General features: G+C 42.0%; 1 protein-coding gene and 1 non-coding gene across 3 annotated transcripts in view; both read right to left on the bottom strand.

Annotated features, from left to right (window-relative positions):
- Babam2 (BRISC and BRCA1 A complex member 2) overlaps positions 1–18,013 on the bottom strand; it is a 376,695-nt gene that overhangs the window by 230,124 nt on the left and 128,558 nt on the right. For both annotated transcript variants that reach the window (XM_052746193.1, XM_052746194.1), the window contains one exon: positions 5,894–5,968. In XM_052746193.1, the coding sequence (XP_052602153.1) occupies positions 5,894–5,968 (75 nt within the window). The remainder of the gene's footprint in view (positions 1–5,893; positions 5,969–18,013) is intronic.
- On the bottom strand, positions 10,389–10,493 carry LOC128116129 (U6 spliceosomal RNA). The gene has a single exon (XR_008220388.1). It is a non-coding gene; the product is annotated as a U6 spliceosomal RNA (small nuclear RNA).

Here is an 18,013-nt window from a genome sequence, read left to right as displayed (position 1 = left end):
ACTGACCAGACAGCCACAGTGGGTGGCTTCAGAAGAAAGATGACCGCCCCGTCTCTGACAGACAAACGATTTGGCTTTTTTACCCACAATTCATTTTCGTAGTGTCAGGATTCAGATTCCATAGGGGAACGAAATTTCAGCAAGCATTCCATTGGGATGAATAGTCTCACTGTGTCACATAAAATGAAGCCAGTAAGATTACTGCAGAAACCAGAAGTCCACGTACTTCAGTCATGATTTTGGCTTTGCTTGTGGCCTGGTCTGGGCTATAGCCTGACCATATCCTGTGGATGGACACTCCAGAGCTCTGTTGACTACATGAACAATGTGACAATTTCTTATCCAAGGAAAAGTTGCTGCTGATATTTTTTTGCAAGGTTGTGTTTATCATATGCATTATGAGCTAGCTAGTTTCATGTCAACTTGACATAAGCTAGAGTTAACAGAGAGGAGGGAGTCTCAGTTGAGAAAATGTTTCCAGAAGATTGGGTTGTAAGCAGACAAGCCTGTAAGGCATATTCTTAATTAGTGATTGATGGTGGGGAGGGCCCAGCCCATTGTTGGTGGGGCTACCCCTGACATGGTGGTCCTGGGTTCTATAAGAAAGCAGGCTCAGCAAGCCACGAGGAGCAAGCCAGTAAGCAGCACCCTCCATGGCCTCTGCATCAGCTCCTGCCTCCAGGTTCCTGCCCTGCTTGGGTTCTGACCTTGGCTTCCCTCAACAGACTATGACTCAGGACACGGAAGCCAAATAAACCCTTTCCTCCTCAAGCTGCTTTTGATGCTGGTGTTTGATCACAGCCCGAGAAGAGTAAGACACACTACCAGCAGGAAATAATTGCTACTTAACCCTCCAGTCCAGTGACATTGGACAGTTCCTATGTATTCCTATACAATATTACTAAGAGATTCCCACCAAGAGGACTTTAAACTTCAGGACAGTCTGTTGATGGCTCCTTGATTCAAGAAACCAATTCAAATATTCAGACATGTCAACAAACTTCTAACCTCCCTCTAAATTACTGTATTTGTAGTTTTTGAGTATTTCTTGTTCAGATGATAAAAACTTCAGTATAAAAATTAGAATTTTTTTCTTTTCTCTCATCACAGAGTATGGTTTTTTAGGAAAACAAAAGAAAAAAAGACAGCATGTTCTTTGTATTATATTGTCAGGTTTAGTATTTCACAGAACAAAGAATAAAGATGGGAAGGTAGAAGCCAGTTTTCACTCTAACAAAATTAAGAGCAGTGTCTTCTAATGATTAGCTCTCTACTATGAGAAAGAGACCAGTCATCCCTGGCTATCTCTGGGGACTGGTTCCAGGACTCCTCAAGGATGCCACAATCTGCCTGGTGCTTAGGTTCTTGATAGAAAATGATAGTATTAGCATATACCCTATGTGCATCCTCCACAGACTTCAAATATCCAGTACCATGTAAATGTTTTGCAAATAATTGCTATATCATATTATGGGATAATTACAACACACACACACCCCAAAACGCCCACCTCTACAAATTCAGTGGAGGTGCATTTTTTCCCAAATGGTCCATCTTTGCTTGGCTAAATTCACAGATTCAGACACAAAACCTATGGCTCTGCATGGTCAACTCATATAATTACAAAATACTCTTCCTTTGCTTAAGTACTGTGATGAATAATTACACTTTGACTCTCCCAGCTGTTCTATGAACCACAATTGCTCCCTACAAATCCATCAGGTGGGGTATGGAATTGAGCCCAAAAGAATCACACTTGGAAAGATCAGTCTACTTGATCTGAAGCCTATAAAACAGAGTCAGTTTGCTGCTGATGATGTACTACAGAAGCAGAATAATCTTACATTTTCCCTTTGGTTTCCACCAGTTTGTGCTGAATTTCTAGTGACTGGAAAATTATGTTTCTACTGACTGAGTTTTTATATAAGTAATTTATCGATCTCAGCCTTCGATTTAGCACAACCAAAAGTAAAATTCAGGACCTGAAGTTAGGCTTCATTTTAAGAACCTTATCTACTTATAAAGTAAAATCTTATCATTGAATATTTCTTTTTTTTTTTTTTTCTTTTTTTTTTTGGTTTTTCGAGACAGGGTTTCTCTGTGTAGCTTTGCACCTGTCCTGGAACTCACTTGGTAGCCCAGGCTGGCCTCGAACTCACAGAGATCCGCCTGGCTCTGCCTCCCGAGTGCTGGGATTAAAGGCGTGCGCCACCACCGCCCGGCGGTTGAATATTTCTTAATTGCTCATCCTAACATCAAAGAATCCATTAGTAGGTACACTGGGTATCACTGGTAATAAGAACTTAAGAGTAGATGGTGAGTTATCACAATGCAATGAACCTCACTGCAGCAAATCAGCAGCGTGTTATGGCAAATGCCACGTAGTCTCAGTATTTACAAGTTCTACTTCACCAGCCAACTGCAAGGCCAAGTGGGGTGAACTGCTCTGATTGTGACAAAATATACCCTAACCCTAGGAGATGAAGAAGTTAACTTTATTTTTATACTGACAGAAATAGTTACAGTCCTAGAAATTAAGTGAGTCTGGTGGTTTGAATAGTATGGCCCACACAGACTCACGTGTTTGAATGCTTGGCCTATAGGGAGTAGCACTATTAGGAGGTGTGGCTCTGTTGGAGTAGGTAGGGCCTTGTTGGAGGAAGTATGTCACTGTGGAGGCAGTCTTAGAGGTCTTATATGCTCAAGTTCACTTCCTGTTGCCTGTAGATCAATATGTAGTACTCTCAGCTCCTTCTCCAGCACCATGTCTGCCTACAGGCTGCCATGCTTCTCACCATGATGATAATGTACTAAACCTCTGAAACTGTAAACCAGTCCCAATTAAATGTTTTCTTTTACAAGAGTTGTCATGGTCATGGTGTCTTTTCACAGCAATAGAAACCCTAAGACAGTGGGGAACATCCAAATACAAGTAGTGTGTCAAGGAGTTCCTAATGAATATATATTCTCCAACGAGCACAGCAAGGGGCTGGAGAGCTGGCTCAGCTGATGAGAGCACTTGCTTCTCTTGAAGACGACTTTGGTTTGATTCCCAGCATTCATACAGTGGTTCACACCCATCCATAACTCCAGTTCCAGGGGATCCGATGCCGCCTTCTGACCTCTATGGGCACCAGGCACACACGTGTTGTGCAGACATTTTTTTTACACATAAACTAAACAAATCATTTTTTTAAAAAAGCACAGCCAAAGGTCCCACAGCTGTGATACTACAGCAGATCTTAAACCCCCACATGTGCTCTGCACTACGTCTGGGACGGGCCTTGTCTGTCTGCCTGTCTGCTGGACGTGTGCTTTCATTTTATTGTTTTGCTGTGGTTTTGAGTTGCACAAGTTTGTCCTGTTGTGTTCTTGTTGTTTTACTATGTTGCATAAACTGAAGATTCAAAAGGACATCAGTGTGGACTTGCAGGTGTTTTATCTATAGCACACAAATAACTTCAGAGTAATTTGAGGAGAAAACCAAAACACTTCACCATTTTGACTAATATGTTCCACCTTTCTCTTGTCTGGCTGGTAGGAAAACCAGAAGCAAAACAAAGTGAGACTTGTCAAAATAGAAAACAGAAATACAGGCACTTACTACTGCAGAGGAGAACACTGGCTATGAACTGCACCTTCAAGGACACGGGCACAGACAGCAGGGATGTCAGTCGAGAAGACTCTTCAAAGTACAAGACCCAACAAATCAGAGCGAGCCCACACTAACTAAATGTGCGTTAATGGGATTATATGGATAACGGACTCGTATATACTGCTGGATTTCACTTGAAATGAGCTGATGGGAGTTTTAACTGGAATAAATGAGGAGGTCACTGCAGGACACACTTCACAGGTTCCTAAGGAGACTTCCTGCTGTAATAACAGAGTACAATGATTTCTGGAACTAAATTAATTATACATGGTAATCATGAATCTAATAGGTCCAGTCCCCACCAAAGGTTCTAGAGAAACTGACAAAGCACTGGCCTCCAGTCTCATCTGAACTTCCTAACTGGATACGGAGAGCAAACTAGTCCACTGGAAACTAAAAAGTTGATGAGCCACCAAAGAAAAATCCCATATTTATTTAGAGGAAAGTAAAATGATTTTCCCTCTTGGAGGGAATGAGTACTTAGGTGTGGTAGCATACACATTTGATCCCAGCATGCAAGAGGCGAAGGCAGGTAGATTCATCTGAGTTCAAAGCTAGCCTGATCTATACATATTGAGGGCCAGGCCAGCCAGTGTTATGCAATGAGACTCTGTCTCAAAAATCAGAAAAGACTTTTCGGGTGTAGCTTCTTGTACTACCAGAAGAAAAAAATCTCATGAGGCCCCCCTCAACACTACACAAAAAACTACAGGCAATTACGGAAAGCTGGGAGCAGGAGAGGTGGCCTTCTCCAGAGAAAAGGACATCCATTGACTGTCTAGTGCCAAACCGTCAGCCCTGAGAATCCATACATCCATACATGCATACATACAAGTAGCATTATAGGGATTAAACAGGTTACATTTTTAGGAATATATATGTTTGTATATATATGCATACAATAACAATTATTTTTAAAAAGACAATAAATTTGAAGGAGAGTGGAGAGGGGCATATGAGAGGGTTTGGAGGAAGAAATGGGAAGGGAAAAATACTGTAATCACATTATAATCGCAAAAAGAAAAGAGAAAAGGAAATAAAATGTTATAAAGAAAAAAGCGGCCAGGCGGTGGTGGCGCACGCCTTTAATCCCAGAACTTGGGAGGCAGAGCCAGGTGAATCTCTGTGAGTTCGAGGCCAGCCTGGGCTACCAAGTAAGTTCCAGGAAAGGCGCAAAGCTACACAGAGAAACCCTGTCTCGAAAAACCAAAAAGAAAAAAGAAAAAGAAAAAGCAATAACAATAAAAAGTTCCCTAGTTGGTTGATTGGTTGTGACATCTCCCTACACAGTCTTTGGCTGACCTGGAACTTGCTACGTAGCCCAGGGTGTTGTGGAATCCACTGTGTAGACCAGGCTGACCTTGAACCCACAGAGATCTGCCTGCCTCCTATGTGCTGGGATTAAAGTCATGTGTCACCACCGCCCCAGATCCCCAGTCTCTTGTACCGTTTCAGTCTATATTCTACCAAAACAAACTTCCAATCATTCCCAAGAGTCCTGGCGTTTATTAGCGATTTCTATAATGTGTGAGGAGACGTGCACAGGCCCTGTCTCTTCCCCCAGCTGTTACAATACAACCAGCTCCCTGAAAACATCAAATGAAGAAGGCAGAAGGTTTCCAAGGTTAGACGGAAATGAAATAAGCACAGGTTGAATCAAGAGCTGAGGGCAGCCAGCCAAATCTTAAATTACAACCCAAATCCTCATCTGAGCTGAACCTGGGCCTCTGTCTTGGCGTTATCTTCTCTGCGAAGCATGCACCTTTCCCAAACAGTTATTCCCGAGGCCTCTATCCCACTTTAGAGAATGCCATATATACTTGTCTAGCTAGACTATGAATCTCTCTGGGACAGCCCAACTTTGAAGGTGCCCGAGTTCAACTGCTGACATAAAGAAGATGAAATGCCCTTTAGTGAGCATGTTTAATAAGCAGAATGCCTTGGACAAGTTCTATGAGTCTTTCATCCCAACAAGATTACCAAATAAAAATTATTTTCTTGAGTGTAATTTATTTATACTACTAATATATAATCGCCGTGCACAAAAAAACTCATGCCTAAACAATTTTAAGGTTAGTGCTTTAGCAAAGGAAACGGAATTCCAATGAATTGTCCTGCAGTAAAGCATCTTATTAGAATTCATCATCAGAACAAAATGTGAACAAACCAGTTAAACAAATACTGAGCTAAAGGACTGAAGTTTGATGTATTCTCTTACTGATAATTGTAGATTTTTACCTTGAGAAGGTATGTGGGAATGTTGCTGAAATCTACTGGCAACTTCAATAGGAAACGAGCTGAAAATTCACCAGTCTGTAGGAAGGAAAATAAAAAGATTAAAATTTAAAACAGGTTGAGAAGTAACAATTACAACCAAGAAAAAAAAAACCCACTATTTCAATATGCAGACAACTGTGATTAGGGTTTCCTAACATAGGGCAGAAAAATAAGGCTGGAAAAGTAGAAGAGGATTAAAAGAACTCTTAAAACTATTAAAAGAGCACAGTTTTAATGTCAAAAATCTACATTTTAATGCATGATAAAATTTTAAAGTATTGCATTTTTTAAAACTGTGAAAAGAATACATGAATATTATTTTTCAAAAAACTGAAACAGGAAGAGATCAATCTACCCCTCAGACTTGCTTTCCTAAGCACTCACATCACCTCACTGATTCTGTAACTTACCATCATGATGTAGACACCAGTTATAGGAGTGTGGAAGTCCATACAAAGACCAAACCCACTCATGTAAAACTAGACATCAATGTAAACCCAGATAAGTTTCTAATCTCTTGAAAGTTCAATAATATTATTATCAACTAATGTTTTCAGCAATTTCCTTTACAATCTATGTAAGAAAGATACATAAAATTGGAGATTTAAAACAAGCTATGAATAATAACTGTAATTATTAATTGATCTGTGAGTGTGCGTGTGCGTGTGCGTGTGCGTGTGCGTGTGCGTGTGTGTGTGTGTGTGTGTGTGTGTTGCCAGGGAACAAACCCAGGGCCTCATGCATGCTAGGTAAGCCTTTTTTCTAAATAGACCATTAGACCATTCAGGGACGTAGGGGTTCCAAGGCCCCTATGAAAAGGCAGCAAACCAGTGATTGAGCTGGTGGGGCCCTGAGTCTTCCACCCTCTCTCACTGCGAGCATGCAGTGTGGCTGGGGATCTTGACACAATGAACTCCAATACGACATGTTGGATAAAACAAACAAAGAAACAACAACAACAAAAACACAGATGATCTAAAACTACTTTAGAGAATGGTTCTCGCTCTAGCCCACCCACTTGGCTTAGGAACACAGATGAATGCAACCTTTGTCTCTTATCGGAGAAGCTTGTATTTATAAAAACGGTAACAAAGAGACCCATAACTGGTCAAGGTGCAGAGAATAAAAGATTTTAGAATGCCCAGCCCTGAGTAGGACATCTGTACCATAATCCCCTCCTCCTAGGGCTCATGAGTGATTGCAGAAGAGGAGGGAGAATGAGCGTAACCCCTGAGGTGGATGACTTCAAGGAATCGGTGTCCTCTGGGCAGGACAGGGCAGCTGCACATCGGAACGGACAGCCGCTGTGACAGCACGCACGAGACCCGTGACTGACAGCTCAAGCCACATCCCAGCATGGAGGGCGGGGGGTGGCGTGGGGAGTGGGCGTGGAGTCCCACATTTAGTGCCGCAGCTTTGAACTGAGCGAGTATTGGGAGAGGAAGAGTCAGCTTCCCTTAAGTGTAGCTCCTGGGAAGTCTCCCACCCTCCAGGAGAAGGCTACACATCCAAGAACATGATCAGAACTGGGGGGTGGGGGGGTGGGTAGGGAAGTGGAGGTGACTCTGGGAGGGACTGAATATGATCAAAACACACTACACGAAGTTCTCAAAGCACAAATATTAAAAGGAATATCTCTCTATCCTTCCATATGGTGATTACCTCTGAGCTCCCAGTATCTTTTCTGCCTTCCAATCCTTCAAAAATTCAACCACATAAACTCCCAAATCATAGCTTTCCGCAACAGAAAGCGCCCACAAGTAATTTTTAGGGACGAATGGATGAGGCCCACACAAGCCAAGCACACTTTTTACAGACGGCTCCACCGGTGTTACCGCTCCCTTCCACAAACACTAACAACTGCCTTCGGGCTTCTGGCCCTCATCAAACTCTGACTTCAACTTTAGAAATGGAGACACACACATAACAAAGCTTAGTTCAGAAGCTAGCAGGGTTAACAGTCTCTGCCAGGCTCAGCACTCTCCTTACCACTTAGGACATCTAACTTGCATCCGTCTCTGGCTAAGGATGGAGTATTTCTCCACCATCCCAAGGCCAACCTCCTGACAGAAAGGGGAGAAATGAGGAGTACCCCAAGGCAAGGCTGAGGTAAGCCAGAGACAAAAACCCTGCACAGCAGGAATGTAAAAGGTGAGACAGGGCCTGATTCTCAAAGCTAAGCAGCTACTCCCAGCCCAGAGCTGGGGCACACTTACGGGCCACACAATGATCTGCTAACACCACCTCAAGGGGATGGCTGAAGGAAGGGTGGTGAAATCCTAGCATAGCTTCCCTTCTGGCGTTTAGCTCCTAGAAGACTCTAAAGCTAACATGCCCTACTGAACGGTGGCTCTTTGGATCAAGACATACCGGAACTGTCAGGGAGGAGATCATACTTTGAAAGAAGTAAGTCTATGCTAACATCTAATTCTACAGTATTAAATGGGGTTTTATAAGAAGGCCACTAGACCACTGGGTACTGAGAGTGCAGAAAGAAAACAGCAAGTCTCCCTCCCCCCTGGGAGTGTGTACAGCGCTCAGCCAAGAAGCCATGCTCCCAACTGACCCTCCACTCCTTCTCCTATAACATCACTTCCCTCTCTGCTCACTCTATCAACCTGCAAGCATCGTCTTAAAGAAGTCTTCTTTTATCTCACTTTCTTGATAAGCTCCCATCTTACTCTTGGTTCTACATTACAAAATCCTTCTCCCGAGATGGTCAGGAGTAGATCTGAGGTCTGTATCTCCTCTTGTTTTTCTCTCTAGTCAAGCCTTCTTTCCCATCACTCCACCAAAACAGCTCTTGCAAGGTCTCCAATGACCTCCCCATTGCCAAAGCCCATGGTCACTTCTGTCTTGTCTCAGCGCCATGTCAGCAGCACTCTCGCAGGGTGGATCACTCATTTCTTAAAACAGAATTCACTTAGCTTCCAGGGTCTCTGCCACTCTGCCTGGCCTCATGGCTAATCTCCTCAACCTGGAAACGATGAAGTATGCCTGGGCTTAACTCCAAGACCTCTTGGCTTTGCTACACTCACCAGAGACCTCATACAAGCTCATGGCCTTAAATTATATTTATACACCGATGGCTCCCAAATGCCCTAGCTCCACTCCAGACATTTTCCTAATTCAAATGTATTTCTCCAATACCATGAAAATTCCCGATTTTGTGTTCTTTCCTTGGTATTTATTTATTCCTCATTGCAATAAAGACAAACTCTACTATCCTTTCAGACAAAAAAAGAAAAAAAGAAAAAAAATTCCACAACCATCCTGAAGTCTAGCTTTCCCTCCTACCTCACAGTCAGTGGAAACACTGCTGATAGAAGGCAGACACTTCTCACGTCCTCTGACACCTGCTACCACCTGGGGGAAGCCACATGACCTCTAGGCTAGACACTGCCATTGTCCCTGACTGCTTCATAGCTTTTCACCTGCAGGGCACTTTCTTACCAACACGTAGCAGACGGATCATGATGGTTCTTGTTTAAAGTCCTCGAACTGTGGAGATTTAAGGCCTTTCCAGTGTAAGGTGACAAAGGGACAAGGGAGCAGGGGAGCCAAGTGTCCAGAAGAGCAAGAGTGGACAGCCACAGAGAGACACAAAAGGGACTACTGCAAGCATGAGGAAAACTTCTTAAGTCACCTGGGGACAGGACTTTCAAAGGTGCCATGGGATTCCTCCAAGACATTGGGAGAGTTGGAGAAATGATAAGTCAAATTCAACCTCTTTATCCTTCACTTTCAATTTATAAAGGCAAACAAACTACCTAGCAATAAACAGACATCTTATCAGCTAGTGCCAAATGTTAGTCCCTAGTTGAAATGGAAATTTCAAAGTCTTTAATTTGTTAAATCTGATGGCTTGTGTGTGTATGTATGTATCTGTATACACACACATATATGTATTTTTAAAACCAATAGAAGAAAAATGTGGGATTTTAAAAATCATAAGAATTCTTGTCCATATAAGGTAACAAAAATAATTACATATTTAGCACTTGGACTCATGTGAACTACAAGCTATTTCAGTCCACATACTACATTTTAGCTTTTTAACCTTCTTAGTTTACACAATATATTTTTATTCTACCAACTATTTTAGACCAAACTTAAAAAAAAAAAAACCACCTCTCCAATGGTCCCTGCTTTATCCTTTCTCAAAATGTTGCTCCCAGAACTGACATACATGTGTGTTTGTTGGCAAGGGGCTGATTGACACATTGATGTCACAATTAAAAACCAATATGAATCTGAGTTTCTCTGCGATGGGCTAAGGTACGAAACAAAGTCAGCATGAGAGGGACTTGTGATAGGAAGGGACTGCGCTCTGCTGGGAAAGAAAAGGTTATTTATGGTTTCTAGTCTCTGAGCCTACCATACCTTTCTTCTGAAAAATATTTTATCAGCACATATTAATTATACAAACTAATGAATGGGTTTCACTGTGACATTTAAAAGCATGGAATGCTTCGTGAATTCACATGCCATCCTTGTATAGGAGCCATGCTCATCTTCTCGTCAGTTCCAATTTTTGTAGATGTGCTGCTGGATCCAGCACCCACTGTACACTTCTTAGGCCCTGAAGGAATAAAGAGAGCCTGGGCTGGAGACGCAGCTCAGCAGCAAAAAGATTGCCTAGAATGTCCAGGCGCCATGTTCAACCGCAGGCCTGCAGACACAGGACACGGGGGCACAGGAAACTCAGCACTTATCTCTAAAGCACCGCAACCCTGGGAACTAAGGCTCGGGAATCCTGTTGTTAGCTGACACTGACTCTCCTATGGTCCGTAAACTAGCCTTCCTTTGTGAAACTGAGCAAACGGTAGTCTAAAGCATGTCTTTGTGTAACTGGAATTACAGACACACTATGAAAAGGAAAACTCCCGTGTGCACGCACACACACGTTCATATTCACATATAGACACACAATCACTGCTCAACCATATACAATGACTGTCTTTACATCTGATTTGCCGTGGCTGTTGTGTCGTCAGAGATAACTTCCACAGCACTCCTTCCTGTAAGCTGTAAATGAGACATTTAGATGCAGCCAAGTGAACGGGATAATTTGAATTTTTTTCATGAGTCCCTGGTCAGGCCTCCTCTTGGATAGACATAGAAGATTACCTGACCTATGGCTGTGAAAATGTTAGTCTCCCTGTCAACTGCCTTAATGGAACTGTCCCCAGCATCAGCCATGAATATGTGCATCCTCCTCTTCTTAACTGAATGTTGGCAATGGCTCCAGCTAACAAGCCTCAAATTGGGCAATTTCCTGGGCCTGGGCTTTTCTCCTTCACAGCAGCTGTCCCACAGTTCCCTTCATCTTTGGGAAGTGACAGGCAGACATCTTGTGCTGAACAGATTCCAGTCAGGTCGTCCCGCCTCAGGGAATCCTCCTTCCTGTCTTAGGGACTGTGTCCTTGTCCACGAATAAGCTTTCATCTGAGATGGACCAGTGCCACTCAGAGCAGATAAAGGCTAAGAAGTGGAAAAGGCGACTAACGTCATATGCGACAATGTGGTAGCAGAGATTCTTAAGACTGACAACCGGCTAATCTGGAGGTTGTGGCCACTGTTCTTTGGCAACAAAATAAACATACAGAACATGTAAAAAAAAAAAAAAAGACAGCCAATTTAGTCTTATTAGAATATCATACTTAAAAGTATTCTTAAGATGTAATACTGACCCCCAAATTGTGTTCAACAGACATAATTTATTTCTGGTTTTTTGTTTGTTTGTTTGCTTTGTTTTTTTTTTTCTTCGAGAAAGGGTTTCTCTGTGTAGTTTTGGTGCCTGTCCTGGATCTCACTCTGTAGACCAGGCTGGTCTTGAACTCACAGAGATCTGCCTGCCTCTGCCTCCTGAGTGCTGGGATTAAAGGTGTGCACCACCACCGCCCAGCTATCTCTATCTATTTTGAAGCAAGGGGAAACAGAAGCTAAAGGAGAGTGGAACTCCACCTCAAGACACCGTGGATCAAGCTCCATGTTTTCAGCAAACAGAAATGCACGCCTTGTATGACCTCATTCAGGTTTCTAATAAATTCCTGAACAGGACAGAGTTGAAGGAAAGGCCTCGTGATACTCCTCAAGATGCCGGAGGGTGTGGAGACAGGAAGTCCACAGAGCAAACTTGCCACTTTGACCAGCTGACATGGACATTTTACCAAGTTACTGTGCCTTGACAGACGAGGGGAAGACACCAACATCAATCAGTCTTTGTCCTCCTCATGAATGTGTACACATGTGCACATGCATCCCTACATACATAACGCACACACATACATATACAAAGAAAAGTAGGGGATAGGAAAAAGGAGTCCAATTCATCTGTAAAATCCCATGATTTGACCTGAGAAATGACATGAGAAATCCTATGATTTCTCAAAGATCATGTCCACAAGTGGAGCCCTGCCAGCTCTCCCCTGAGAGCCTCCTCCAGTCATACTGCTGTCCATCCCTTGATCTTAGAGCAGACAAACCCATTCTCAGTGCTGACCTGACCCCTGAGACTGTCAGGAAGCATGGCTAGGTTGTCTTAAGCTCCCTAGATCACAGTAAGTTTATAGCAGCAATAACAAGCTAATACAGTTCTTGATTTGAAACATTTTGGCTCAGAATCAAGCTCTTTTCTATCTTTCAGAGTCCCGTGTTAACCAAGGTAAAAACAAAGACAAAAGAAAAAAAAATGGCACATAGATGGATGTTTGTAATCCCACTGCTGGGAGGCAGAGACAAGCATATCCCAGAAGCTCACTAGGCAGCTGGTCTATCCTATTTGGTGAACTCCAGGCCAATAAGAGAGACTGTCTTAAAAAAAAAAAAAAAAAAAAGTAGATAGCATCAAAAAAAAAAAAACCACATTCAAAGTTGTCCTCTAGCCTCTAGATGCGCGCGCGCGCACGCACACACACACACACACACACACACACACACACACACACATACACACAGCAAGACACATTCAACTGAATGTGCATGCACACACACAAACATGCCCCCCACACACACACACACACAGAAACACACAAAAGATGAGAAACAAAACCATAAAAACTATAACTGAACAGTAATTCCCATTTTAAAATGAACCTCCCAATATTAAAGACAACACAAACTCACAAAGAAGTCAAGATGGATTAAACCTAACATCCTTTTCTGAGAGGACAACTAAGTGGACTTTTTAGTAACGAAGAACTTTGAATAGTTAAATATGTTCAAACAGGAAGACTTGTTTGAAATTTTTAAAAATATATTGCTCATTCATATGACTTTGGAAATCAGATCCCTTAATAAAAGTTAAAGACTCCAAGGGAGATCATATTGAACTTAAGAAAAGAATGTGCTGTGGAATAATCCTCTTGTGCACTGTAAAGATTTGTCACTCAAATTGGTTTAATAAAGCACTGATTGACCAGTAGCCAGACAGGAAGTATAGGCAGGGTGACCAAACTAAGGATGATGGGAAGGAGAAGGGCGGAGTTTGAGAGAGTCACCAGCAAACACAGAGAAGCAAGATGAGAATGCCATACTGAGGAAAGGTTCTAAGCCATGTGGCTAAACACAGATAAGAATTATGGGTCAATTTAAGTGTAAGAGCTAGCTAGTAACAAGCCTGAGCTATCAACCGAGCATTTAAAATTCACATTCAGCCTCTGAGTCAGTTATTTGGGACCGGGTGGTTGGGACAGGAAAACTCCATTTACATATGGTGCTTGACCCATGGACTGTGGTGGACTTACATCCACATAAAGCCTAAAAAAACTTTAAAAGGGGGGAGGAGTTCATGCAGGCCACAGTACAAAAACACATCCCCTGGCCATGGCCATGAGCTAAACAGTAGGGGGGTTCCTGCAGTCTCTTACACAGGCTGCAGTACAAAGAGTCTTCTCCCAGCTGCTGCCTGTGGGCTTGAGAGCTCTGCCAACATGCTAAATGGCAGGTTTAGGGTTTTTGCTCATGCAGACAAAAAGGATTAAGGATGCACTGTAAAAACAGATTCCAATGAAAAACACAGCTAAACGGGTCACAATGTATTAAAAAAAAAAGTACGTAGCCTTGGGAGATAGAAAAAAATATTTACAGTCATATATTAAAAATATATAGTTTTAAAATAAAGTCCTTAAAAAGGAATAGAGTAATAAAAATTATAATAAGCCACTTAAAGATGGAAAATACACAGTATGGATACTGTATGTTACTGTATTGTCTTTCATTTTTTGACTACTGATAAACAAATGATAACTGCTAAGAAACATTTGATTAAGCTAACCTATGTATTTTAAAAAATACCTTGACATCAAAATTTAAGTCAAAAGATATGATACTTTGGGGGAGAGGTTATGCTCCCCCCCCCCCTTACAGGAAATGAGAGGCTCTGGATTCATTCTGAGTTCAGAAAAACCAGGTTTGATTGAGGAAGACCTCCTGAAAAATCTCCAATGGGAATGCATGACCCAGATGATCCAATGTTTCAAAGTGCCTCTGTTCAGTTTCCTCTGAGTTCTGCATCCAGAACAGCTTTAAGGCTGCTGGCTGAGATGATCCAGCCTCACAGAATACTCCAGTCAGGAATTGACCATAATCCTAAATTTTCTCAGGATCCCCCAAAGATTACCAGCACCCTCAACCAACAGGAAGCAGTCTAGAAAACTATGCCCACATTTTCAAAAAAATGGGTTATGGATATTTATTATCATTTGGGGGGGTTGGTTACAAGTTGTTATTGGTAATGGTCAGGAAAGAAGCTAAACAAAGGAGATTAGATTCAGGGATCTTGTTCTGAAAAGAAAAAGGGGGGATACAGAAATGAAAGGATAAAAGGGTAGATTACTGAGTCTACTTTTATCAAAAAAACCTATTAATCTTACATATTTTACATTGGTATGGATTTTGGTTTATTGATACAAATTTAAAGTTAATTTTGTTATACTGTATATTTCTACTCTTGCTTAGGGTACTATGTTCATGCAGCTCATTTAAAATGTAATATATGCCAGGCGGTGGTGGCGCACGCCTTTAATCCCAGCACTCGGGAGGAAGAGGCAGGCGGATCTCTGTGAGTTCGAGGCCAGCCTGGGCTACAAAGTGAGTTCCAGGAAAGGCGCAAAGCTACACAGAGAAACCCTGTCTCGAAAAACCCAAAAAAAAATAATAAAATAAAAAAAATAAAAAATAATAATAATAAAATGTAATATATAATTAAGAAATACAAATTAATAGTCATTTATAATAGCAAACTTATAGTTATGTTAGGTATGTTTTCAAGGTCATGAAGAGATATATTTCATATAGATAGGCAATTGTCAAACACTTTAAAGACCTACAGAATATAGCATTTAAAATTTCCATTGTTCCCTTTATTGCAAAAGCTAGACATGCAGGCAAAGAAACTGCCCTTGCCTCAATTGCTGACAGTTACTGTCCAAACTGGACCAGCAGGATGCAAGAAAGGTGACTGCCAAACTTTGCCAAGACAAGGTAGGACAGTCCTTCAGAATTCCCTGATTCACAGGAAAGTCTGTCAGATATGCTAGGCCTGTAGGCCAGAGTTGGATGCCCCAATGCTACAGAGAAACTCTGGGTGACTGTTCAGGCAGCTTGAGGTCCCTGTCATTGGGTAACATTTTTCCCTTCTAGGGTTGTTAATGGAGTTGAAGACTAGATAGTTATAGTTTTCTTTAGTTATGATAAAAGATAAATTAGATACAAAACTTTGGACTACAAAGATAAGATAGATAATGAAGTATTTTCTCTAATTTTGCCAAATACAAATAGACTGGATATTGTAACTGTAATTCTTACTTGATAACTGTTTTTGTTGTATATAATTTTTACTATGTTAAAGTTAAAAGTTTCCTTTTAATTAGACAAAAGGGGGGAATGCTATGGAATAATCCTCTTGTACACTGTTAAGATTTATCACTCAAATTGGTTTAATAAAATGCTGATTGACGAGTAACCAGGCAGGAAGTATAGGTGGGGCAACCAAACTAAGGGTGATGGGAAGGAGAAAGGTGGAGTTCAAGAGTCTTGGACAAACACAGGGAAGCAAGATGAGAATGCGATACTAAGAAAAGGTACCAAGCCATGTGGCTAAACACAGATAAGAATTATGGGTTAAGTTAAGAGTAAGAGTTAACTAGTAACAAGCCTGGGATATCAACCAAGCATTTACAATTCACATTCAGCCTCTGAGTCAGTTATTTGGGACCAGGTGGTCGGGACAGGAAACATCCATTTATAAGAAAGCCTTGATGGAATATAACAAAATTAGGAAGAGAAGAATGCCTAAACACGCTCTATGTGTCACTAGAGTTTGCTCACTCATCTATTCACCAAACGCTCGCAGAACAGCAATGATGCAGCCAGCACTGTTCCTGGTGTGGGGTTGTCAATCGCTGCCCTGAAACCTGACATCCCAATAGGAAAAGACAAACAAGCATTAAGTGTGGCAGGCTTCCCAAAGTGGTACACAGCCATCCTGGCATTCACACTTACATGTATTAGAGCTCCTCCCTTGTGTGGATCTAACAGACAATAAGAAGAGGGTGGACATCATCTAAGAGATTAGGTTGTAATCAGCTTCTTGTTTACACATTCTCTCCATCTCGCTTGCTTGCTTGCTGTGGTTAGGCCCCCTGTCACCGTAGGAGGCCCACTGTGGACAGGCCCTATAGAAGAGGAGGCAGGGAATGGGAGGCAGCTTCCAGGCCCCAGCTAGCACCAACTGAGGCCCTCAGATGAGCAGCCCACAGAGAACAGCACCTTCCCATCAGCCACACAAATGGGCTTACAAGGAAACTCTTTGCAGTGGGACGCTGAGGAGACTAAAGTGCTGGCCGACACTTTGGTGCAGCTAGAAGGGGCCTGGGGTGCAGCTCTATCTAGATGCCTAACAGACAAAAGCTGTGACAGTCAACACTGTGTTCAGACACTGAGTGCTGGAGTGAATATCTTACACACTAACATATAAATGATCTATTCAAAAAATGCCTTTAAAAAAAAGAGCAAAATAATGTTGGAGAAGAGAAACAGAAGTGAATTTTAAAAACAAGTTTAATAAAGGCTTACATATGAATGTTTACACTGCATAATTCATACAAGTCAAAAGGTAAAAACCACTGAAACGTCATGAATTAGAGACTAGAAAAACAAGATGTAGTATGTCTGTCCAATGGAATATTATTTAGCCATAAAAGAAAATGAAGTACTGGTACATGTACAACATGGACAGACCTGAAATACATTCTACTAAGTGAAAGCACCCAGCCACAAAACATTAGAGATGTGTCATGGTCATCTAAAGTGTTCAGAAGAAAATCTTTAGAAACAGAAAGAAATTTTGAGATTCCCTAGACTACGGTGGGAAAAGACTAACAAGTGAACATGAAGGACCTTACTGGAGGGCAACAGAACATTCTGAATCATGTTGGTAGTTGTGGAAATCAGCCAACTGACTGACAGTCATGTAAGTATACAATTAAAATGTGTAAACTTTATAAAACATATCTCAAAAAATCAATACAAAAAATTGGGGCCGGACATTGTTGAAAATACATTAGCAGAAAATGGAAGTAGGAAGGGTATTCACCATGGGGGGCAGGGGGGGAGACAACACACAGATGCAGAAACTTATGCAAAGTGCCTGGGCAGGAGCATGTGTAGTGTGCCTGCACGGTGCAGAGGTGTAATATGGCTGGACCCCAGTGCGACAGAAGTAGAAGAGGAAGTAAGCGGATCCTGAAGGAAGGAAGGTGGCCTTACAGTATCCAGAGTTCATGCTACCACTGGACAGAGTGATTGCAGCTTTTACCTTGGAGAGGGGTGTTTATATGAAGTTTCTGGGCAGAGGAGGGTCATAATCTGCTTTGCATCTCAAAATGATCACACAATGCAAAGAAATTACAAGTAGCAGCTAGAGTTGGACATGGTGGCCACCCCTGTGATCCCAGCACTCAGGCAGGAGGATTGAAAGGACTATGAGTCTGACATCAACCTGGGCTGTGCAGCAAGTCCTCGGCCACTCTGAGCTATATAATGAGACCTTGTCTTTAAGAAAAGAGTTTGAGGGAG

Source organism: Peromyscus californicus, unplaced genomic scaffold (assembly GCF_007827085.1).
Source record: "Peromyscus californicus insignis strain IS unplaced genomic scaffold, ASM782708v3 Scaffold_1__1_contigs__length_55948999, whole genome shotgun sequence".
Lineage (NCBI taxonomy): Eukaryota > Metazoa > Chordata > Mammalia > Rodentia > Cricetidae > Peromyscus > Peromyscus californicus.
Note: the sequence above shows the minus strand (reverse complement) of the source record. Positions and strands in the feature narration are given on the sequence as shown.